Below are 23,180 nucleotides of genomic sequence, written 5' to 3'. Positions count from 1 at the left end.
ATTCTCCGGAAGCTGAACGGGACGCTATTGCTCAGGTACGGTGACAATCACTTCATTTATTTTGTAACAGAGTGACACCCTAGTCACGGAACAAACCAAACACAGGCCCCTCTTGTCAGTGCTTAAAATGTTGCTTTGAACAGAAATTTAAAACTTTCCAACTATCTTTTCCACCCCCACCCTCTAGCCCCAAAAGAAATAAAAAATAAGCCACTTCCCTTTCCCCCGTGGGCAGGCCGTGCCACGGGGCTTCTCTACTAAAACCTGAGCTAGGAGGAACCAAATAAAACCCACCAAGACTGCGGCGAGCCCCGGAGCCCAGGCCTTCCCTCCAGAGCCACAGCGCAGTGCTGCGGGCCCTGACCCTCCCCACGCCCTCAGCAGGCTCCCGGAGTCGCGACCGTCCAACATGCCTCATTCACAAGTTCCCAAAACGAACCCAAAATCCTAACAACATATGTGTCAGAAGCAAACAAGATAAAATATAAAATCTCACTCAAGCTTAAGATGAGGACACCAGTTAATAGCAAGGCCAGAAATAAAACTCTCTCAGTCCCCTCCCCAGGTTTCACTGCGGAAGGCAAGGGCTTAAAAATGAAGGATTCAAACCTGCCCGCCATGGTGCCGGTGCAGCTAGAGGTAGTACAGGCGGTTAGACAGCGACAGGTTGGGCTCCCGGTGGATGCTCTGGCCCACCAGGAAGGCCAGCTTGTGGGCATACTGGCAGGGTGCGGGCACACGGATGACACCCTGCAGGACGGGGAAGGTTCCGTCACGGCCCGCCCATCCGCCCGGAGGAGGGCTGGCGGGGGCGGCCGGCAGCGCTCACCGGCCAGTTGTAGTAGACGTGGCAGAGCTTGTAGGTCAGCCGCTGGATGTGGTCCGGCTTCAGGCCGCTGCTGTCATAGATGACATTGTAGTGTGTGGGGGAGACGCTGCCACTCCTCACTGCTTGGCTCACGATGAAGAAGTCATACCTGCAGCACGCGGTGCGTCACGTGGGCAGGGCTCAGGCCCTCGGCACGCAGGCACTGCATGCAGCTGCCTCCCTCCCGGGGGCTCCTCCCGCCCAGGGGCTTCCAGCTGAGAGCACCGTCTCTCGCTCTTGCCAGCGCTCCTGCAGAATCACTAAGGTCTGTGGCTCAGGTGTGGGAGGGAGACGAGGGAGAACCAGCCTGGGCTTGGCAGAAGGGTGGTGTGGCCTGCAGGGAGGGACGCGAGCCCGTCCACTCCCGGAAGCCAGGGGTGCCAGCCTGCAGCAGCCACAGGGAATGGGACCAGCGGACTTTCTCTCCAGGAACACAAGGGGACAGAACTGCGGTGTGACTGCCCCGAATGCTGACTGACGGCCCCCGTGTCCACCTCACATCCGGCGTCTGAGCTGCCGCCACCTCATCAGCTTCTGGGGAAGCAGCCGCGCATCCTCGTCCTCGCACCCCATGGACCAGCTCAGGGCTGACCCAGCCTGAGGCAGCTGCCGCCCTGGGCTTGGACAGGCCCACTCAGGAAGGCACCAGCCCTTGGGTGGTGGAGAGGCCCATCTGAGAGTGTCCACTTCATGACCGCCTGCAGGGACACACTGCACAGAGAGGCTCCTGGACACGCGGGGGCACTTGCAGTGCTCCAACTAGCTCCCTGCCCTTCCCCCGGCCCCAGCTGTCCCACAGGAGCACGGAGCGGGTGCAACACGGCCAGTCAGCAGGGGGCCTCATGGCTCACCCAGCACACAGCACCTGCCCCCAGGGTCTCAGGCCCTCGGCATGCACGAGCCAAGCCTGCGTGTGGACGAGGCTGTAGGCCACAGGCTGCCCCCGCCCAGGGAGCCCATCTGGGCCAAGGACACCGTCCAGCTATGGCTCATCTGCTCCCCGAGATCCGCAGGACTCACCACTCCGGTCTGGTCACCTCCACATCAATGACAGTGCCGGGCAGAGGGTTCTGGAGCCGCCCTCCAGACTGAGCAAAAAAACGGGCGTTCACACGTTTCTTCACCACGATGACCGTCAGTCTGGGGCTTGAGGATGGCAAGTAATCAGGTCAGTCGGCACCGTGGCACCTGCTTGCTCTCGGGGGCCCGGCAGCCTCGGGCTGGGTGAGAGCACCCACAGCAGGCCCAGGCCACGATTTACCCACACACGGCATGTCTCCAAAGATCACACTTGAAGGCACTTTGGGTGGGTGTCTTCCTACTGGCAAGTACAACACGCACAGTAAGATCTTTAATAAGCTAATTGAGCGCTCTCCAGCTCTGACTGTTCAAGATGACTGGTTTCCGATGCAGAGAGGGAGAGAGAGAGAGAGAGAGAGAGAGAGACACACACACACACACACTCCTGGCCCTCGCCAATACAGCATGGGATTCACCGAGGCTTCACCCTCCTCAACGCTGCCTGTGCCCGGGCCTCCCCAGCTCTGGGCTCAACTGCGGCCACACGGTTCCAGCTCAGCCTCACTGCACCACTGGCACTGCCGTGGCCAGCACATGCACACCTGCCCACACAGGTGGCAACAGTCCCCAGGACGACACTGCACACCCACGGCTGGGGTGGTGGCAGTCAGAGGAGCAGGCCAACAGCACACTCCAGGCCTTGCCCCGTCTCGCTGTCGTGGCTTCCCTTGGGTGCAGTGCTGAGGGAGCAGGGTCAGACCTCAGGAGGTGGCACTAGGGGACTCCATCCATTCTTTCCACGAGAGATTAACTAGGGCTGACCACACACATATGAAAGCTGCACGCGATGCCACACCTCTCAATTCGGAACGCTTGTCGGGTGCTGGGCTCCCTGGAGGGAAGCAGCCACGCTTCCCGGGGTGCTGGGTCGTGTCCAGCCTTTCACTGAAGATGTGGGGTCCCACGGAGGGACAGACAGGCCTGTCAGCGCTCCGCTTGCAGCTGAGGCCTGCTTCTCCCACCCTCTCAGCAGTCTGGCTTGGCACTGGGACAAAGCACTGAACCGATGCAGAGTTGGCACCCGAGGCTCCCCAGGGGCCTCCGTCCTGCTGGGGCTGCATCCCACGGGGGCTGCATCCCACGGGGGCTGCCTCCGGCCTGGCCTGCCCACCCTGCCCTGCCTCTTGGAGTCACTCCTGAACTAGAAGGCTAGAAAGTGCTGGCATCCCCAGAGTGGCCAGCCCCAGAGCACACACGGGCAAACAGTGGCAAACGCCAGATCAAAACACGGGCTGAGCCAGGAAAGGACCGTCTTTGTCCACACATGACAGTGCATCCGACGTGGCCGGCAGCGTGAGGGGGAGGCATCCCCAACCCCGTGTGCATGGCACAGGCCCCCACACCCAGAAGCCTGCTTCCGCAGGGAACCCACTTGTACCCTGACCCGCAGGGGCGTGCCCCAAACCCTGTCACATGCTCCAAGTGCCCAGTCACAGGTCCAAGTGTGACATGCCTACATCCCAGGCCACCTCCAGCCGCTGCAACAGACAACTCAGTCCATCAGAATCTGCCTTCTGGGGACGGCTGTGTTGGCGGTCAGGGGCCCCAACTGCTGTGCCAGCTGGGCCCAAGGCAGGTCACCTGGACGGCAGCAGCACAGCCCTGGTCACTCACACCATGGAACAGAGGTCGAACCAGCTGCTCCTAGGAACTCAACCTCTGTGGCTGCAGCGTCACAGGGGAGTGGAAGCGAGGGGCACCACCTCCCCGCGTGCTCCCGTGGGTACAGCGTACAGCGAGGACAGGGACAGGCCCAGGCCCGGGAGGCGCCGTCAGCGGCGTGTCCTCTGCCACGCCTGCAGCAACAACATGCTTACTTGTAGCCTCTGCCGACAGACTTGAGGCAGTCGAGGAACTGTGGCACCTCGTAGTTCACGAGGGTCTTGAGCTGGCCGTCGCCCACGCCGTCCCGGTACACGATAATCCGGCTGGGCATGTACTCGTTACAGCTGTTCCAGGCCCTCAGGGCAGCTGCGAGCGCCAGGCCGTCAGCCAGCCGGGCCTGCCCCGAGCCCGCCCACCCCGCACCCCGGGGCCGCGCCACACCCACCTTGCAGACAGACCTTCAGCCCGTCCACAAGTTCCTGTCCCCTGTCCTGAAACACACAGCGCGAGAACCAGCTATTCAGGAAAAAACACAGAGGTGAGAAGGCGCAGGCCTGGGGCTCGCGGACCGCATCCACCACGCTGGCGCCACCCTCCTCCACCCCTCAGGCCGCCCGCTGCGCCTCACGCTGCTGCAGGAGTGGCGGGAGCCGTCAGCCGCACCATGTCCCAAGCTCACACTCCTCAGCCAGTGACTGGGGTGGGACAGCACCCATACCCCTAGGCCCACAGGGAACGGTCCCCCCCAGGCCACCCCCTCAGCACACAGGGAACGTCCCCCGGCCCAGCAGTCAATGCTCGCTCTGCACTGCCCGTTCCTGCAGGGAGCAGTTTCGCCAGGCCGTAACCTCAGAAGAGCCGGCAGGCAGCTGCAGGGCGGGGGCAGCCCTGGACGCAGCTGAGCCTCACACAGGTAGGATCGGGAGCCATTGCCCTCCTTCCTCAGACTGTTGGACAGAAGAGCCAGCACAGTCACCATCCTTCACAGGTCCTGGGGTGCCAGCCCTGGCCTGGCAGCCCCCCACCTCACCCTGCCGCACTCACCGTGTCATCCCCTCATTTATGCTGGCGACAAATCCCGCGATGGATCTCCGGCCTGCCGTGGTGTCATGGTAGCAATCGATGCCAACAATCATGGCCAGCTTCAGCTGTGACGAGAGCGCTGTCCCATCACAGCCCGCCCTCGGCTGCGCCCAGCCCAGCCAGACCTCAGCAGCCCTGCCTCACGCACTTACAGGCATGTCCACTCGCCACAGCTCGCCGCCCATCTTGCAGTTCATCTGCAGGGCGATCTTGGTGGCGATGGCCATGACCGTCTGCTGCTTGCCCAGGGTCCGGGCTACCACGCACTGGCTCGGGGTCGGGCAGTCTGTGCAGAGGTACTTCTTGATGGCGTCGTACTTGTCCTTGCGGTTACTGGACAGCAGACAGACCACCTGCACACAGACAGCACGGCCCGGTCACCGGTGGACACCTGGCGCCGAGCTCTCGGCAAACGGCCGCGGCAGCTACTCACTATCTGTGTATCTGAGGTGACCTTCTGCTGCAAGACTCTCAGGTAGGCTTCCGTCCTATCGTCCACTTCAATCCTGGGACAGGGCAACGGACGCAGCATCAGCAGAGGGCCCAGAAGGGACCCGAGAGGGGAGGCCAGGAAGGCCCTTTGGGGAGACGACGTGGCCCACGGCACGCCTGCTCTCCTCTGCTTCCCATTCCCCATCAACCACATGGCCTGCTTCCACATGTGGCAGCCACGGTGACAGCCCATGTCCAGTGAGCTCTGCGTGCCACTGCTCCCGTACTTGGGAGACCCCATGCCTTCCAGGCACGAGCAATCGTGCGCAGAGCGGAACAACTGGACGTGCTCACATGATTGCCTTTTTCATCTGTATGCCCATGGCCGGCGTGACTTTGAACAGGTTCTGGATCAGTGAATTGGCTGCTTCGTAATTCCGTCGAGTATAGATCAACAGCCAGTTATCCAGCGGCTTCACACTGATTAATGGTGCTCCCCGGGTTTCCTTGGACCAATCTGCAAACTGCGGGTTGTAATCAAACTGGAAGAAAGGTGACAGCAAGTCAGATCCACGTGGCTTTCTGTGACAAAGCCCCAGTGTCTGCAGATCTACCTGGGCAGGTACAGAGCACACACGCCCGAGGAGCCTCACGTGGTGGTCAGCAGGTGCCAGGTGCTCAGGCCGGGGCACACGCTGCTGCTCCTCCCTCTCTCAGGGCCATCCCATGTCCTCCCTCTCACAGCACCGTCCTCCCTCCGTCTCACAGCGCCGTGCTCCCTCCCTCTCACAGCACCGTCCTCCCTCCCTCTCAGCACAAGACAGGGTGAGCAGCTGCTGCTGGGAGGCACTTGGCCTCCTTCCACCAGAGGTCCTCCCGTGCAAGCAGGGGGGTCAGCAGTAGCAGCTGCAGAGGGATCCCGTGGGGACAGTCCTCTGCACGGCCCAGGCACAAGGAAAGCCCACCAGCTGGGGAGTGTCACTCGGCGACCACAGTGCGGGGCAGCCCCGTCTGGCCGCGAGCACAGGGCCAGGAGGGAGTGGGCAGAGCGGCAGTGGTCACACTGTGCGCTCCTGCCTGCCCCTGGCCCTCGCGGCCCTTCCAGCAGCACCGTACCGTCTTCCCGCCTTGGTGGATCTTCTCGGCCTGCAGGATCCGTCCCGAGAAGGACAGCAGGTTGGAGTCAAAGCTCAGGCCCCAGTCCCGCAGCTCCCGCTGCACGTTGTCGTCTCTGCAAGGCAGCACGCCGGGGCCTGAGCGCAGGCCAGCCCCACGAGGCCCAGCAGCACAGGGCTCAGGTGGCCAGCACAGGCCCTTCCTGCCCCACGGCTCGTCCTTCCCCACCCCGCCCTGCCCTGCCCGAGGCGAGCTGGGCACGCACAGGAGGTGCCACGCAGCCAGCCGCCCTCACTTGTGGATGTAGTCAATGAGCCGTCCCACTTCCCGCTGCCTCTGCTCGGGGGTCAGCCTCGTGTGCACCGCCAGGTCTTTCATCACATTGAAGTCATTCCGCATTTTGTCGGTCAGACCTTTGAGCACAGCATACAAACGGCTAAGGCCACAGGACTCACAACCATGTCTACACTGCGTGAACCACGTCTGAATGGCCTGAGGCATGTGGGTGCTGCCATGTGGAAGCAGAGGGCCTTCCCGAGGTGCCCCCTGGGAGGGCAGCGTCCAGGTGCGGGTGCACAGCCGTACCTGTGAGGTAGCAGAGCTCAGGGATGAGCATGGCGGGTCCTGGCAGCGTGCCCCCGGGGCCGCGCCTCCTCTTGGGCTGGCTGACCAGCACCGGTTGCTTCAGGTCCGTGATTTCCTGGTTGTATTGCTGCAGAGACACAAGTGTCGGGTCCCAAGTTCACAGCACGGCAGGGCTTGTGGCTGAGGCTCGCTTCTGGGGCAGCAAGGGTGGGGCGCTGCCAGCCACCTCTGCCCAGTGCAGCTGCCCTTCGCATGCTCCCAGTAGGCAGGCACTTGGGCACACAACTTTCCCAGCCCCTCCTCCCACTCACTGGGTGTAGCCCTGAACGCCAGGACCACTGGACCGTCCTCGGGTCCTACCAGCCAGGGACAGTGCACGGACCTGTCATGGGGAGGTGCCATGCTGTGACTTCCAGGGCTCTGTCCCAGAATCACGGTGGAATTCCCAGAGCAGGGGAGGCAGACATGGCCACATGGCTCAGGCAAGTTCTCCCATGTGGCCCAGTCCAGGAGCAAGGGGGCAAGTTGGGGGAAAAGGCAGCCAGCAGAGGCAGGTGCCGCAGTGCCCGAAATAGGACGGGACCAAGGGCATGCTGCCTTGGTGCTGCCTGCTCTGGGCCGAGACCCCTTCTCAGGAGGCCATCAACCTTGTCCTATCAGGCAGCCATCGCCCCTAGAGCCAATGCCCCCGGCAGAAGAGGGGCCATCCGGACTGAGTCTGCATGAAGCTGATGGCAGGAAATGCCAGGAGTGCACAGCATGGCACCCACGAGGTTGCATTCTGCTGCCCCAGGCCTGGCCTGTCTTTCCCGCATGTCCGCGAAGCCTCGGTCTTGGCCAAAAGCCCCCCGGATGGACCTGCCCTCACCTTCTGGTAGTACTCCAGGAAGCTGACCTCGGAGCCGTCAGCCTTCTTAAAGGTGCTCTTGGGGCTCTGGTCCCAGTCGATGTCGTCCACGCGGTACGTCTTGTTGTTGTACCTAAGGAAGGGTCCAGTTTGGCCCGTGCTCCGGGACACCTCCCAGACACACCGCCCCGGCCCCGGGGGCTCGCTTCAGCTGCAGGCTCACTTGGTGAGGACGATCAACCCAATCAGTTCCTTGGAAACTTGTTCTTGGAACTTGTGCTCCTCCGTCTGGTGGTACAGGTTGAACATGAAGTCCAGGACTGTCTCGCTGCGCAGCACCTTGTGGCTGACGTCAGTGCACAGCATGATGTTGTTCTCGTACTGTAGGATGGAGGTGGTGAAGCCGGGCCAGATCACCAACCTGCCGGCGAGCGGTCACGGTCAGGGCAGCGTGGACACTCACGGACACTGCGAGTGGGGCCGGGGGCTACAGCCATGCTGGGGCTGACAGCACCGCCTGGCCTGCACTCGCTGAAGCTCCACCGGAGGGCGCTGTCCCCTCAGCGTGAGCCCCCGTGCTGGGCTGAGCTGGGCTGGGCCAGGTGCGTTCTAGTCCCCCCAGCTCTGATGGGGACACAGCTCTCCCTGGACCGGGAACCTTCCACTTATACAAACCTGTGATTGGGAATATCTATTGGGTCACTTGGGTTGTAATAGTTGCGTCCAATTTGTTGCAAATTCATGATTTTCAAAAGCCTGGAAGGTGGAAGGTCAGCACAGTTAGAGGGCAGAGGAGCAATAAGCACCATGACCCTCACCCAGGGGTTGCTGTCCCACGCGGCACGGGCTGCACGCCCGGGCACCACAGCCCTCACCCAGGGGCCGCTGTCCAAAGCAGGCTGCACAGTCAATCCTTGGAGCCCAGGTTTTCATAGGTGGGAAAAACCAAGATTCAGAGACACACCGATTCCATGAATCCCAACCTCAGAGCATAGCTGCTCACTTAGTGGGCAGACGGCCATGCCGACACCCCTCAGGACCAGCGGTCACCTCTCATGGGCACACGGCCATGCCTACACCCCTCAGGACCAGCGGTCACCTCTCATGGGCACACGGCCATGCCGACACCCCTCAGGACCAGCGGTCACCTCTCATGGGCACACGGCCATGCCTACACCCCTCAGGACCAGCGGTCACCTCTCATGGGTACACAGCCACACCCCTCAGGACCAGCGGTCACCTCTCATGGGTACACAGCCACACCCCTCAGGACCAGTGGTCACTGCTCATGGGCACACGGCCACATCCACACCCATCAGGACCAGCGGTCACCCCTCATGGGCACACGGCCACATCCACACACCTCAGGACCAGTGGTCACTGCTCATGGGCACATGGCCTACACCCCTCAGGACCAGCGGTCACCTCTCATGGGCACACGGCCACACCCCTCAGGACCAGGAGTCACCCCTCATGGGCACACGGCCACACCTCTCAGAACCAGTGGTCACTGCTCATGGGCACACGGCCACTCCCCTCAGGACCAGCAGTCACCCCTCATGGGCACAAGGCCACATCCACACCCCTCAGGACCAGTGGTCACCTCCCATGGGCACAAGGCCACATCCCTCAGGACCAGTGGTCACCCCTCATGGGCACACGGCCACACCACTGAGAACCAGTGGTCACTGCTCATGGGCACATGGCCACATCCACACCCCTCAGGACCAGCGGTCACCCCTCATGGGCACACGGCCACATCCCTCAGGACCAGCGGTCACCTCTCATGGGCACACGGCCATGCCTACACCCCTCAGGACCAGTGGTCACTGCTCATGGGCACACGGCAACATCCACACCCCTCAGGACCAGCGGTCACCCCTCATGGGCACACGGCCACACCCCTCAGGACCAGTGGTCACTGCTCATGGGGACACGGCCACACCCCTCAGGACCAGCGGTCACTGCTCATGGGCACACGGCCATACCTCTCAGAACCAGTGGTCACTGTTCATGGGCACACGGCCACATCCACACCACTGAGGACCAGTGGTCACTGCTCATGGGCACACGGCCATGCCTACACCCCTCAGGACCAGTGGTCACTGCTCAGGGGCACACGGCCACACCCCTCAGGACCAGCAGTCACGGTTCATGGGCACACGGCCATGCCTACACCCCTCAGGACCAGCGGTCACTGCTCATGGGCACACATCCACACCCCTCAGGACCAGTGGTCACTGCTCATGGGTACACGGCCACATCCACATCCCTCAGGACCAGCGGTCACCCTTCATGGGCACACATCCACACCCCTCAGGACCAGTGGTCACCCCTCATGGGTACACGGCCACATCCACACCCCTCAGGACCAGCGGTCACTGCTCATGGGCACATGGCCATGCCGACACCCCTCAGGACCAGTGGTCACTGCTCATGGGCACATGGCCTACACCCCTCAGGACCAGCGGTCACCCCTCATGGGCACACGGCCACACCCCTCAGGACCAGGAGTCACCCCTCATGGGCACACGGCCACACCACTGAGAACCAGTGGTCACTGCTCATGGGCACACGGCCACATCCACACCCCTCAGGACCAGTGGTCACCCCTCATGGGCACACGGCCACATCCACACCCCTCAGGACCAGCGGTCACTGCTCATGGGCACATGGCCACATCCACACCCCTCAGGACCAGTGGTCACCCTCCATTGGCACACGGCCACACCCCTCAGGACCAGTGGTCACCCCTCATGGGCACACGGCCACATCCACACCCCTCAGGACCAGTGGTCACCTCTCATGGGCACACAGCCACACCCCTCAGGACCAGTGGTCACCCTGTATGGCCACATGGCCACACCCCTCAGGACCAGTGGTCACCCTTCATGGGCACACGGCCACATCCACACCCCTCAGGACCAGCGGTCACTGCTCATGGGCACACGGCCACATCCCTCAGGACCAGTGGTCACTGCTCATGGGCACACATCCACACCCCTCAGGACCAGCGGTCACTGCTCATGGGCACAAGGCCATGCCTACACCCCTCAGAACCAGTGGTCACTGCTCATGGGCACACGGCCACACTCCTCAGGACCAGCGGTCACCCCTCATGGGCACATGGCCATGCCTACACCCCTCAGGACCAGTGGTCACCCTCCATTGGCACACGGCCACACCCCTCAGGACCAGTGGTCACCCCTCATGGGCACACGGCCACATCCACACCCCTCAGACCAGTGGTCACCTCTCATGGGCACACAGCCACACCCCTCAGGACCAGTGGTCACCCTTCATGGGCACACAGCCACATCCACACCCCTCAGGACCAGCGGTCACTGCTCATGGGCACACGGCCATGCCTACACCCCTCAGGACCAGTGGTCACTGCTCATGGGCACACGGCCACATCCACTCCCCTCAGGACCAGTGGTCACTGCTCATGGGCACACGGCCACATCCACACCCCTCAGGACCAGCGGTCACCTCTCATGGGCACACGGCCATGCCTACACCCCTCAGGACCAGCGGTCACCCCTCATGGGCACAAGGCCATGCCTACACCCCTCAGGTCCAGTGGTCACTGCTCATGGGCACACGGCCACACCCCTCAGGACCAGTGGTCACTGCTCATGGGCACACGGCCACACCCCTCAGGACCAGTGGTCACTGCTCATGGGCACACGGCCACACCCCTCAGGACCAGTGGTCACTGCTCATGGGCACACGGCCACACCCCTCAGGACCAGCCATCAGCCCTCATGGGCACATGGCCCTCCTCCCACCATCCCATAGGGCTAGTGGTCACCCTGTATGGGCACACATGACTGCAGCACTGCTATGCCAGCTGGCCAAGGCTGGAGCAGGCACCGTCACGCCTCACACCCGCATGTGGCTCCCAGCTTCTCCACACGCCCCCCCCGGAGGCAGATGGCAGCCCAGATCCTGGGGTTTCTGCCACCCCACGGGAGACCCAACCCTGCAGTGGGGACAGACATCTGGGGAGTGAGCCAGGGGCTGGAAGGTCAGTGGAAAGCCAAGCGCTGTGCCCCTGGCTTCTCACACAGTTCTGTCCTGTCCTGCCTGCTTCTCACCCAGAGAAGAGGAAGTTGCAGCGATGGCCCGGAGGCAGGCAGCATGCCCGGTAGGACCACCACCCAGGCGAGCCCATCCGTGGGGGAACGCACGAGCTGGGTCAACTCTGGGGACATCCGTGAGTCACAGAGCACTACAGTGCGCCAACACCAAGCTCCGGCCTCAAGCAAGGCGGGGGGCTCTGTGTCAGGCAACTGCACCCCAAAACAGCCCGTCAGAGCCAGCCAGCAGTCCCACCAACGGCGCACCGCCCTGCGTGCCCCCACCTCCTGAAGATGATGTTGTAGAACTGCAGGCAGGTGGGCGACGTCGGCGGGAGCTCATTGGTCAGGGTGATGGTGATCCTTACACGCTCCCCGTTCCGGGTTTGGCTGAAGACTTCTGTGACCTGAGGACAGAGCGGCAGGAGGCAGGGCTCAGAGGGAGGCGCCTGGGGCTGGGGAGCCGCAGCTCCGGCCTTGGTGGGGTGCCTCCCTCCCCTGACCCACAGCTGCACTAACCTTGTGCTGAAGTCTTTTGGGTAAAAACAGGATTGTCCCATCGAAGGCGTGACACCTTCCAATGAGGTCTTCGTGCTGGAAGAGCAGGGCAGAGCGCAGCCTCCTGGCCTCCATCAGCGGGTTGTAGTCGATGTGGTACTGGTACAGGGCCCACTGGGGCCGGGACGTCAGCCGGAAGTGGTTAGTACTCAGCCTGACAATGATGCCAGAGGAACCTGGGAAAGGCGGCCACCAGTGTCGGCTCACCCACAGCGCCGGCTCACACGTGCTCGCCCACGGAATCCGTGCTGCGCAGGGCGGCAGCATGGCACTACCGACACAGGGCCAGCTGCAGCCACCCACATGGCAGAGTGCTCACACCTCCAACTCTGGGGACCCCAGCGGCACCCACATAACAAACAACAAAATCTGTTCTCGGCTGGGAGTTCCCAGCGATCCACGCTATTTTCAATACAGCAGCCCTGAAAAGCAGGTAGCTCCAAACCCCCTGCACCCAGGCCGAGGGGGGAAGCAAGGAGACACAAACGGCGGCAGGGCCCTGGCCACACTGCAAGTCGAAGCCAAGCCCGCGGCTCAGGGCTGGTCCCGGAGCTGTGCCCGTGGGGCCCACCTGTCTTTGATTCTTTGACATGGTCCAGGTTCTGCCTTGTATTCACACCAAGATCATGGAAGTCTCTGCGCCGACCCCCTCTCTCTGCTAATGACAAATCCTGAAATCCAGCAGATATTTGCATTTCTTAAAGAGAGAGAGAGAAATTATGTGTGGCCACCGTGGAGACAGGACATGCAGCAACTGTCACGGATTGCAACAGCCACAGCACGCTGACAAGCCGCACCAGTGCTCTTGGGCCAAGAGGGCAATTTTAGTTAAATGTCGCCCAGGTCTTTCTTGCCATGCCCCGGACCCTCTGCTGCCTCAGACATGCACCCTGCAAACATCCCTAGAGCAGGTGCCCATGTGGACTTGGCACACCTACACCACCGATTCTCTGCGCATCTGGACTCTTGTGGCCCCTCACGCGCACTCCCAGGAGCACCTGCCACAGTCTGGCAGCGCGCAGTTTAAGTCCATGCACACATCCTAGCCTGGCACCTAGTCTGTGACCCACCGCCTCGCCTCTGGATCCTTTAAGAACGAGCAGCAGACAGCAGTGACACAGCAGGCTAATCCTCTGGCTGCAGTGCCGGGAGCAGCAGGCATGAACTGACACAGGCAGCCCATGCTCAGACCCTCGGCTGTGGGCCGAGAGCCTCAACGACCGAGCCACTCCATCTTGAATACTTCCCTTGGTCAAGGGCTGTGCTGCACTCATGAACACGGGCCTTCGGCAAGGCCTGCCGTGGCCGTCACGCACAGGTCGATCTCTCTTCAAACACATTTCTTTTGGGAGCCACCTGCCCAGCAGACTCGCCAGGGACAGCCTTGAGAGCGTCTGCAGCCTAAGCTGGCTGCGGCCTGCCGCGCGGTCACACCCCTGCCCCGCCGGCCGTGCCCAGAATCTGCCTGTGAGGATGCGGTGGTTCTCAGCCGCCCTGAGCCACGTGCCACCTCTGTGAAGGAGTGGGGGACTCAGGGCACAGCTCTCTGCTGGCCAGGAATGCTGGCCCAGCACTGCGCCTACCAGAACACAACAAAGCATCCTCGAGGCACGGCTGGCCTTTTCCTTGAAAAACGCAGTTCTGGATACAAAAGCCAACCTCACAGCTGTCCACTGTGACAACTTTGACCCCCACGCTCACGGCAGCGCTTCCCTGGGTGAGCGGCCAGCTGCAGAGGCAGCAGACCTCCGCACGGGCACCAGGAGACCCTGCTCAACCTGTCCTGCAGAGTGCCAGCGTCCAGCAGGGTGACTCATGCAACCTGAGATGCCTGCCTGGTTTCTGAGCCCAGGACACCCGGTGGCGTTTACTGTGGCACGCAAACCTCACAGGAGGGAAGAATGGGCACATGGGGTCCAGGTCTGCCAACTTGCCAAGTCCCTCCTCACACAACCTGCCGTTTAGAGAACAGCCGAGTGGCCCAGAATCCAAGGCCGCTAGGAACTGTTGCTTCTCTAAACTCGTTGCCAGCGAATGTATCTTCAGGCCATAGGCCACAGCCAGCTTGAGCAGCCTTAGCAAGTCCTTCGTAACTGCCCAGTGAAATCCTGCTAGGGGTGCTGAACAGACACGCCTAGCCTTCCCCAAGCGTCAGGGTTACAGGGGAAAGGAACCCATTAAAAGCCTGACATGCCAAAGTGGTGGTGGCACCCCATCCGGGCCCTGAGCGCTTCAAGCCTCAGCCGCTCCCTGCTTCTGAGCACCCACAGAGGAACCCGGCCCTGGCTTCTGCCTGCTGTGGCCGTCGGGGCAGGGCACCAGGGGGTGGAAGACCTCTGGGCTCTGCTCCCATGCCAGCTTCCTAATGCAGACCTGGGGGGGACAGCCACAAGCAGGCACACCCAGTTATCTCCTGTTCCCTTACTCTTCTTGCCCCCGGACCACTCAGCATCGACGTCGGAGACCCTCACACCAGCGACCTAGACTTGGTATTTGCAACAATTCAGAGAACAGGTGCAGTACTGGCAGCTGGAACCGGCTGAATCCACCAGCTGCTGGCCTTGTCCTGTCAGCTGACCTGGGGACACGGCTACATGACAGTTGCTCAGGCTCTGGGTCAACTACTGCAAAACTCAAGCTGCTGGGAGAACAACCTGCTGAGCTCCTGAGAGGGAGCAGAGCCCGGGCCTGGCTCCCAGCGAGCCCAAGGACAGGGAGAGGCTGGGACTGCCTGCCGCAGGGCCCAGCAGTGACCACTCACTCCGTGGCCACGCTCCACGCGCCTGCAGGCCGCTCGCTCCCTTCACCTTGCGCCTTGGAGGCTGGTCCCGGTGCTCCTCTCTGCCGTCCGCGGCCCACCAGCTCACTCTCTGCCAGGGGCTGTTGAGGTCGTGGCGGGGCATACCCGGGAGGCTGGCTCTGCGGGCAACACAATCAGCCCTTCTTACTGGCTGCAAGAGCCAGTCCCACCGGAGCTCCGGACCCAGGCTCACGCAGCCCCCTCCCCTCGGGCCAGGGAGCACTCACCATGACAAGCTGTGCCGTCTCCTGCCCACGGGCCCGTCCACGGGCCCGAGCCCGGGCCCGACCAGTCATCGTGTTCTTTCTCCAGAGGAAACCTGTGTGAAGGAGACAGGCGACATGCACAATCCACAGACCAAGGGTTTTCATCACTGGAAGCGGCACCTTCTTTCTCACCCGGGGTTTCCTGGGCTGCTTGTGCCGGCTGTCGTGGAACAAGGTGCTTTTCAGCAGAATTCTCTAGAGCAGCAGTGGGAGGAAGACACTGGCGCCTGGCCCACACTCCCCACAGGCCTGGGGACTTTGCCCCATGCCGCCCGGTCCCACATGCCACCCACAGGGAATTCCCCTCCGTCGTGTGCCCACAGGAGGCGGCACCAAGGCGCAGTCACCCACCTCCCGTCTGCCTGAGGTCTCAGGGCTGTCACCTGCCCACCACCCTCACCAGGGAAGAGACCCCAGTGTCACCCTGTCACTAAGGGGCCAGGCACCCAACCCTGACTTCCCCATTTCAGACAAGCGACCCTGGACGCTGGCTGAGTGCAGGTGGAACCACCTTGCCACAGGCCCTGGCCAGGACTGTATGGGAGACGCACACGTGGACCCGCCAGGTCCTGCGCTGGCCCAGCACATGGACACACCTGATCCTGTGCTGGCCCAGCACATGGACACACCGGATCCTGCGCTGGCCCAAAAACACGCACAGACAACAGTCGCCGCCTCCACGCTCAGCTTCTCGCTACACCCAATCCCACCCTCACCTTCGCTCTCGGGTCCAGGCTTGTACAAGCACCAGCCTTCCCCGGCCAGGGAACGGCCTCCCCAACCGTGAATGTAAAGCACACAGGGACGTCCTCTCAGAGACAGTGGTCACCAGGCCACAGGGACGTCCTGAGACAGGGCGGTCACCAGGCCACAGGGGGCATGTCTGGCCTTTTGGAGGATAGCCAGCACACTACAGCAAGTCCTTGCTGGGTGACATCTCCCCCACACCCAGCCACAGGTAAGAAACGAGGCTGGCCAAGGAGCTGGAGGCGCTCTGTGGGCCAGGGGAGCAGCTGCTGCCGAGCCACAGCTGGCTCTCGGCATGCAAACGGGGCGGGGGTGGCGCGGGAAGGCCGGCTGCAGCTGAGCCACTCCCGGCCGGGCGCTGGCCATCGTGCGTCCGCCAGAGTGGGCCCTGGGAGGCAGCCGAGACCCTCAGGGTCGGGTCACCGCACCGGGCGCAGTCTGCTCCACGTGAGGGAGTTCGGGAGCGAAACGGTGCCGACGGGAAGGGCGGCCTCCGCCCCGCTTCTCCCGCTCAGCGAGCAAGCAGGCGGGCCAGCGGCACCCGCAAGCCGGGAAGCCCCGGGGAGCCCACCTGCTCAGCAACCTGCCCTCCACCCACGCAGGCGCCGGTGTTAACACCCGGACCAGCCGCCTGCTGGGCGGACTTCAGCCCCGCGCGCACCCCATTCCGCCCTCACCCCAGCCACAGCCAGAGGCCTCCTCCGGCCTTTGTGTCCGGGCGACAGAGCGGCCCGGGCGCGCGTGGGACAGCTACCCGCCCGGGCACCACCCGGGTGCGGGGACAGGCAGGAGCCGGCGCGGGTCTGCGCGTGTTCGAGGCCGCGGCCCGGCTGAGTGCTCGTACCTCCTCCCGAGGGGCCTGTCGGGGACCAGGGTCCCACCCGGCAGCCCGCACCTTACCGCCTGGGCGCGGAGCGAAGCACGGCGCCGCCGCGGAGGAGCGAGCCGCCGCCTGCCGCCCGCGCGCCCGGGCGCCAACAGCCGCAACGGCCGCGGATTCCTCCGCGCGCGGCCCGCGCGCGCCCGCGGCCTGGTGGGCGCCGCCCGCGGCCTCGTTTCTGGGCGGACGGACCCCGGGCCCGTGAAGAGGCCGGCCTCGAGCGCCACGAGGGCCCAACGGCGCGCCGCGCGCCCTGATTGGCCTCCGCGAGGACGGCCGTTGTGCAGGGCCCGGCCCCGCCCGGGCTGCGCCCACGGGCCGCGTGTTCCTGCGCGGGGCCGGCCTCGAGGGCCGCGGGCGCCGGGCCCACGCCCCCCGGGAAGGGGCAGGCCGGGTCGGCCGCCGGGAAGCTGGACGCCGTGGCTGCCTGCTGGGGCGCTCGGGCCCCGCGCTCGGGCCCCGCGCCGCCCTGGGTGGATGGTGCAGCTTGATGCCGCTCCGGCCTGGGTGCGCTCCGCTGTGAGGCGAAAGCAGCACGGACGGGGCAAGCGCACACACCGTGACACACAGTAGCCTGGAGGCTGGTGCTGGCTACACGGTAGCTGAACGTTGCAGCCAGCGGGGCGTCTCTTGGCTGACAGGCCTGGACCAGGAGCACAGTTCCCCGGGGACAGGATTTGGGTGTGGACAGGAGAGGGCTGCCCCAGCCACTCCCATGCCTGAGCATTGCCTGCAGACAGTGGGCTTTTCCACTTGGGGCCTGGAGCAGAGCTCAGAGGTTGGGGCTTTGGGAGCACTTTAGTTCTCGGGTTTTCAGCTGAGCGGCGTTCAGCCTGTGCAAATGTTTCCTAGGTGGCAGTTCCATGAACGCTGTCTCAGGCGCACACTCGAGCGAGCGTGGGGAGCTGCCGGCTGCTTCCACAGCACTCACACCGCCCTCTTCCTCCCTGACGAGCTGTGTGGAGAAGGTTAGCCGCCTCCGCATCTAGTCTCAGCCAGGCAACCCTGCCTGACCTGGGCGTCCGCCCCACACGAGCCCGACTCAGTGAATTAGGGCTGGGGGCAGGGACCTAGGGGAAAATGGCTGCTCAACCAGGAGAAGTCTGAGATACGTGGGCTGAGGGCAGTGAGTCCCTGGGCGGCAGGAGCTGTGGAAGGGCGCGCTCCCGCTGAGTCCCTGCCTCTCCAAGGTGGTTTGAGATGCTGGTGGGAAAGTGGGTCCCTGGATTGCCAGCAGATGGGGCAAGACAACCAGAAATACTTGGAGCCTTAGCTTGGCCATGCTTGCCCAGACTCCAGCACCTGCTGAGGGCTTGGTTCCCCTGGGAGCCATCCCTGCGGAGTCTTGCCGTGTGGAATGGCTCCTTCCAAGCACACCAGGTTCCGTGCTGCTGGAAGGAAGGACCGCGCCTCCGATTCTGGTGGTGCCGACCCGACCCCACCTCTTTTAGCCTCATGAGGAGCCTCTTAAACAGAAGAGGACACAGATGGGGGAGCTCTGTTGGAAGTTTCCCTCGGTGCCAGCACAGGGTGGGGTAGATGGCACACGGATGCAGATCCGAGTGCGAAGGTGTGGACCGGGAGGTGGTATGATGCTGACCGCCCGCTGCAGGAAGGGGCAGCCGGGAGCTGCCGGGGTCCCTGCATGGCCTAACGTGGTGGCTGTGGGTATGGGGCACAGGTGACGGGGAAGGGCCAGACCAGGCACTACAGGGCGACTTTAGCAGCAGGCATGCTGTGGGCCAGGGTTTCCCCCTGGGCCTCTGACCTCTGTGATGACCCAGGAGGGGTCAGGGCCTACTCACCCTCCTGCTGGGACCTGAGGGCAGGGGCTCTCTGAGTCTAATGTCCTTGGGGGAGCTGTTTGCGATTTAAGGTGGAGAAATGAGTGATTTCTGCATCTTTCCCCTGCACCCCTGCCTGCCCATCAGACCCCTCGCTCTCCCCTGCACCCCTGCCTGCCTCTCCGGCCTCTGCTGGCCAGTCTCCCTCTGTCCTTCTCTACTGCGGCTTCCTCCTTGCCGCGCTCACATCTAGCCTCCCTTGGAGCCTGCTGGGAATGCAGATGCGTGAAGTCCCCAGTGAGGGTGACCACGGCACTGGTTCCAGCTGGGTGACACACCCTGGAGAGCCCTGGGTTAAGAGGATAAGCACAGCCCAGGAGCTTCCCACACCTGTGGGTCTGGGAGCCCAGACCAGAGGGAGCCCACAGAGCCTGGGCCCAGCCTTGGCAACACTGTGTCCTGGAGCAGAGACACGTTGCAGTTTGGATTGGCTGAAGGAATGGCACTGTAGACATGTCTGGGAGTGTGAGCAGGTCTCAGCTCCCTAAACCCGATTCCCTATCACTGCATCAATTGGCTAATCCCCCCGTAAGCACTGGGATCCCGCGTGGATGCCAGTTGCTGTCCAGGCAGCCCGCTTCCCGTCCAGCTCCCTCCCTGTGGCCTGGGAAAGCTGAGGACAGCCCAAAGCCTTGGGACCCTGCACCTAGGTGGGAGACCCAGGAGAAGTACCTGGCTTCTGGCTTCAGATCAGCTCAGCTCTGGCTGTTGTGGCCACTTGGGGAGTGAACCAGCAGACGGAAGACCTGTGTGTCTTTCCTTCTCTCTGTAGATCTGCCTTTCCAATAAACTGAAATAGATCCTTAAAAAAAACACCTGAAAACCCCCACCTTTGTAGGGCCATCATGAAAAGCAGATGCGTGGTGTAACAGGCCTTCAGTGCCCCCGCCGAGGTGCAGGTGTAAATCGTGTTTCGCTGAGGTGGGGCTGGGAACCTGTTAGCATGGGCAGTCGTAGTTACTTTGCATTTGTTTATTTTAATGAATGCAGGCTCTTGCTCATTTGAAAATAAGTGATGAGACATGGGGAATTTTCACTATGCTAAATTTTGTTAATGAGAAAAGGGATAATGGAGCCTTAATTGGGTTGAAGTTAGTCTTTGTACTTGAAGGAGGCTCAGGTGCCGGGGAGCAGCTGAACGCCGTCACACGGCAGAGCCAGCCGGCGGAGGCGCACCTGCGCCCTGCAGGCGCAGCGCACACGCAGCACCTGCGTCTCCTGAAGCGCCACTCCGGGGACGCAGTGCGCGGCTGTACTAGTCCCTGCCTTCCAGAGGAAACACTGCAGGAATTAAGCCAGTTGCCATTCCTTTTAATCCTCACTGGGAACACTTTCTTTGTGTGTGTGTGTGTGTGTGTGTTTTAAGATGTATTTATCTGAAAGGCAAATCGTGGGGGTAGGTGTGGGGGCAGGTGAGAGCCGTAGAGGATTTCCATGTGCTAGTTCATTCTCCAAGTGGCTGCAGTGGCGACGGCTGGGGCCGGGGCACGCCAAAGACTGGAGCTTCCTGCAGGTTTCCCCCGAGGTGCGGGGGCCCAAGCTTGGGCCGTCAGCTGCTGTGTGGAGCTGGGTGAGAGCGGAGCAGTGGCCCTGCCCTGGGCATGCTGACCTCTCAGCCCGCTGCTGACCCCGAGGGCCACAGTACCAGTCTCTTGGTCACATTCTACTTGCTGACTTGCGAAAGTGGCTAACTACACAATGACACTGCAGAAAGTTTGGGAACGCTGACTCATGACTCGGGGAGCCGGCAGTGTCTGCCTGGACCTGTATTTTTATATATTTTCAGTTTATGTATTTAATTGTATATCCCACTTCACTCTTATCAGACAGTAATTGTGTCCTATTTCAGTAATGTTGCTACTAAGTGGATTTACACTAGGTTGAAAATCTGTTTTAGTTGGTTTTTCATGTGATTCTCCGTTTCCAATACTACAAATAATCCTCTCCTGCTTGTGTCATCTTGGGCAACAGCTGGAGGATGAGCTCCCTGAAGCATGGGTGTCTGTGCACGTGTGTGTTAACAGCTTTTCCGTGCCTTGTAAAATGACCTTTCAGAAAGAACCGGAGAGTTCACACTGCCGCCAGCCAGGCCCATGTGGCCCATCCCACTATTTCTGTCTAGCTCTGGGTACTGTCCTTTGGCAAAGGTACAAGGCTCGTGCCAGACCCTGGGCACTCCCGGCGGAGGGTGTGGGCGCCCTGCACAGATGGAAGCAGATGCTCTGGGCTGTAGGACAGCTGGGCTAGCGCCGCTGCTCCATCCTCCGTCCCGCCGCGCGAGGCCTCACCATGCGAGCGTCTGACGATGAACGGGTGCCACCAGCATGAGTTCGGCCTTTGCAGTGGGGCCGCAAGCCAAAGGAAGTGCTAGTCTTTGTCAGTTTTGAAAAATTGTCATTTCTTCTAAACGAATTTTGTAAGTTACCACTGTGTCAGATGAGTTTTGTATTAGGGAAATGTCAATACCCTCTTAGGACTGTTGAAGAGGCTGTCCTGTAACAGGCAGAGGCGGGAGGCCAGCAGGCAGTGTCCGTCCCACGCGCACGGACTGGGGCGTGCCTGCCTGCCCCGGCTGCCTGCTCCGGCGGTCAGGGAGGTGATGGCTGCTGCCGCTGGGCTCCTGCCGAGCAGGTGTGGGGCCTGGATTGCCTGCTGGCTCAGGCCCTGGTCCGGCGGTAGCTATTGTAGTGTTAGTGTTTTTGAGGGGCAAACGTAGGGATAGAAGCTCTTTCTTGAAGGAATCTGTAAAAATTTAAAGAAGAAATTCATGACAAGCCACTTGCCTTCTTACACAGGAACACGACGTGGAGCAGTATGTTATGAGGCTGGCATCACGACGCCGTGGGTGAAGCTGCTGTCTGAACGGGGATGCCCCGCTCAGCTGCTTCAGGCCCGGGCTGCTCCGCTTGCGATGCAGCTCCCTGCTGATGTGCCTGGGAAACCAGTAGAAGACAGGCCAGCTGCTTGGGCACCGCTACTCCCGTGGGAGGCCTGGCTGGAGCTCCTAGATGTGGCTGGGGACAGCCCCAACCAGCGCCCATTCAGGGAGTGAGCCAGCTCTTTGAGTAATATTGCCTTCCAGATAAACTTCTTCAAAAGTGAAACAAATGCTGAGTTTGTCACCAGAGCATAGATATCACAGAAATCAACACTGAATGAAAGGCAAATGGTGAAGGGACAGACTCGGGGCAAGGCTGTCATTGGCCATGCAGCTTCAGGGTGGGGTGCAAAAACGAGCCCTCAAGTATGCTTGGCCCTGGAGAAACGGAAAGTGGGTCCTCAGTAGGAGAATAGCACCAACGTTAGCAACAAGTCCGTGATCACCAACGCCACATGACTCAGCAGGAACTGTGCAGCCATCACTGAGGCCCCACGACTCGGCAGAAGCCCGTGACGGTCACCAAGGGCCCACGACTCGGACACTTCTGCACGTGACTGTAGGCACAGCTCAGGCTGTCAGCCACAGTCAGCGTCAGTGAGTTGAAAGGTGGTGGCTGAGACTGGGCAGGCCCGAAAGCACGCCCTTCTGGCTCACACTGTGTGAAATTACTCATTGTTGATGTCAGCAAAATGGATTCCGCAGAGCCACCCCACGGTCCTGGCACCCACAGCCGGAAGAGACAGAGGAAGCTGTGAAGGTGGTAGCACCTCTATGAAGAAAAATGGCTGGAATTTGAAGCTGTTGGCATTCGTGCCAATGTCTGTTTGGAACAGGGACACCGTGCTGGAGGAGCCCAGTGCTGCTCTGCCTTGTTCAAGGGAGCCAAAGGGACCCACAAAGATGGCCACATGGCTGCAAGTGCTGGGTGCTCCTTCTCCCAGCTGGTCCAAGCTCACAAGAGCTCTGCTCACTCAGTGGGAGGGGTCCTGCCAAGGCCCAGCAGAGCCTGCTATTCTCACAGCTGGCATGGTGGCCACCTTCTTCCAGTCCTGGCACCTCTGGAGTTCCTGGGGATCGAGCCTGCAGCTTTGAGTGTCTGTCAAAGATGTTCATCCTGGCAAAAACGATCCACCGCTGCAGGCAGCTGGCAACGTTGCTCAGGTGATCGGCCAGCTTAGGGGCTTCTGCCCTGCCCCGCTGACCCAGGAGAAAAGGCTGATGGTTGTGGAGGTGTGCAGCTGGAAGGGGTGGCTCCTGGCAGGCCCACGTGCGCAGGACGCTTCTCCTGTGGCCCTCCTGTGGCTTCCGTAGTCTAAGACAAACCAACAGCTGCCGTGGGAATGACTGGAGCAGTGGCCTGGAAGACTGCTGAAGCCAGCCGAGTCCCAGGATCTCCCGAGTGAGCTCAGTGGGCTGTGTCCCCCCTAACACCGGCCAGCCCCGGCTTGGCCAGTGGGCTGTGAGCGTCGCCCCTAACACCGGCCAGCCCCGGCTTAGCCAGTGGTG

At 61.9% G+C, this 23,180-nt stretch overlaps 1 protein-coding gene across 1 annotated transcript; it reads right to left on the bottom strand.

The window, feature by feature from the left end:
• Window positions 1–633: 633 nt before the first annotated feature.
• PIWIL1 (piwi like RNA-mediated gene silencing 1) lies at window positions 634–15,352 on the bottom strand. The gene is made up of 20 exons (XM_040987146.1): window positions 15,284–15,352; window positions 15,064–15,175; window positions 12,828–12,953; window positions 12,218–12,432; window positions 11,984–12,105; window positions 8,292–8,372; window positions 7,840–8,037; window positions 7,638–7,749; window positions 6,770–6,896; window positions 6,480–6,597; window positions 6,185–6,299; window positions 5,423–5,610; window positions 5,070–5,142; window positions 4,789–4,989; window positions 4,598–4,701; window positions 3,999–4,069; window positions 3,766–3,919; window positions 1,889–2,014; window positions 830–977; window positions 634–750 (listed from the first exon to the last, which is right to left on the bottom strand). The coding sequence occupies exons 1-20, from the start codon at window positions 15,350–15,352 to the stop codon at window positions 634–636; spliced, it is 2,577 nt and encodes an 858-aa protein (XP_040843080.1).
• Between the last annotated feature and the right edge of the window lie 7,828 nt (window positions 15,353–23,180).

The sequence above is a fragment of the Ochotona curzoniae genome, unplaced genomic scaffold (assembly GCF_017591425.1).
Source record: "Ochotona curzoniae isolate NIBS_2020 unplaced genomic scaffold, NIBS_Ocur_1.0 contig_46, whole genome shotgun sequence".
Lineage (NCBI taxonomy): Eukaryota > Metazoa > Chordata > Mammalia > Lagomorpha > Ochotonidae > Ochotona > Ochotona curzoniae.
The sequence above is the reverse complement of the archived record's forward strand: the minus strand, read 5'-3'. Positions and strand labels throughout refer to the sequence as shown.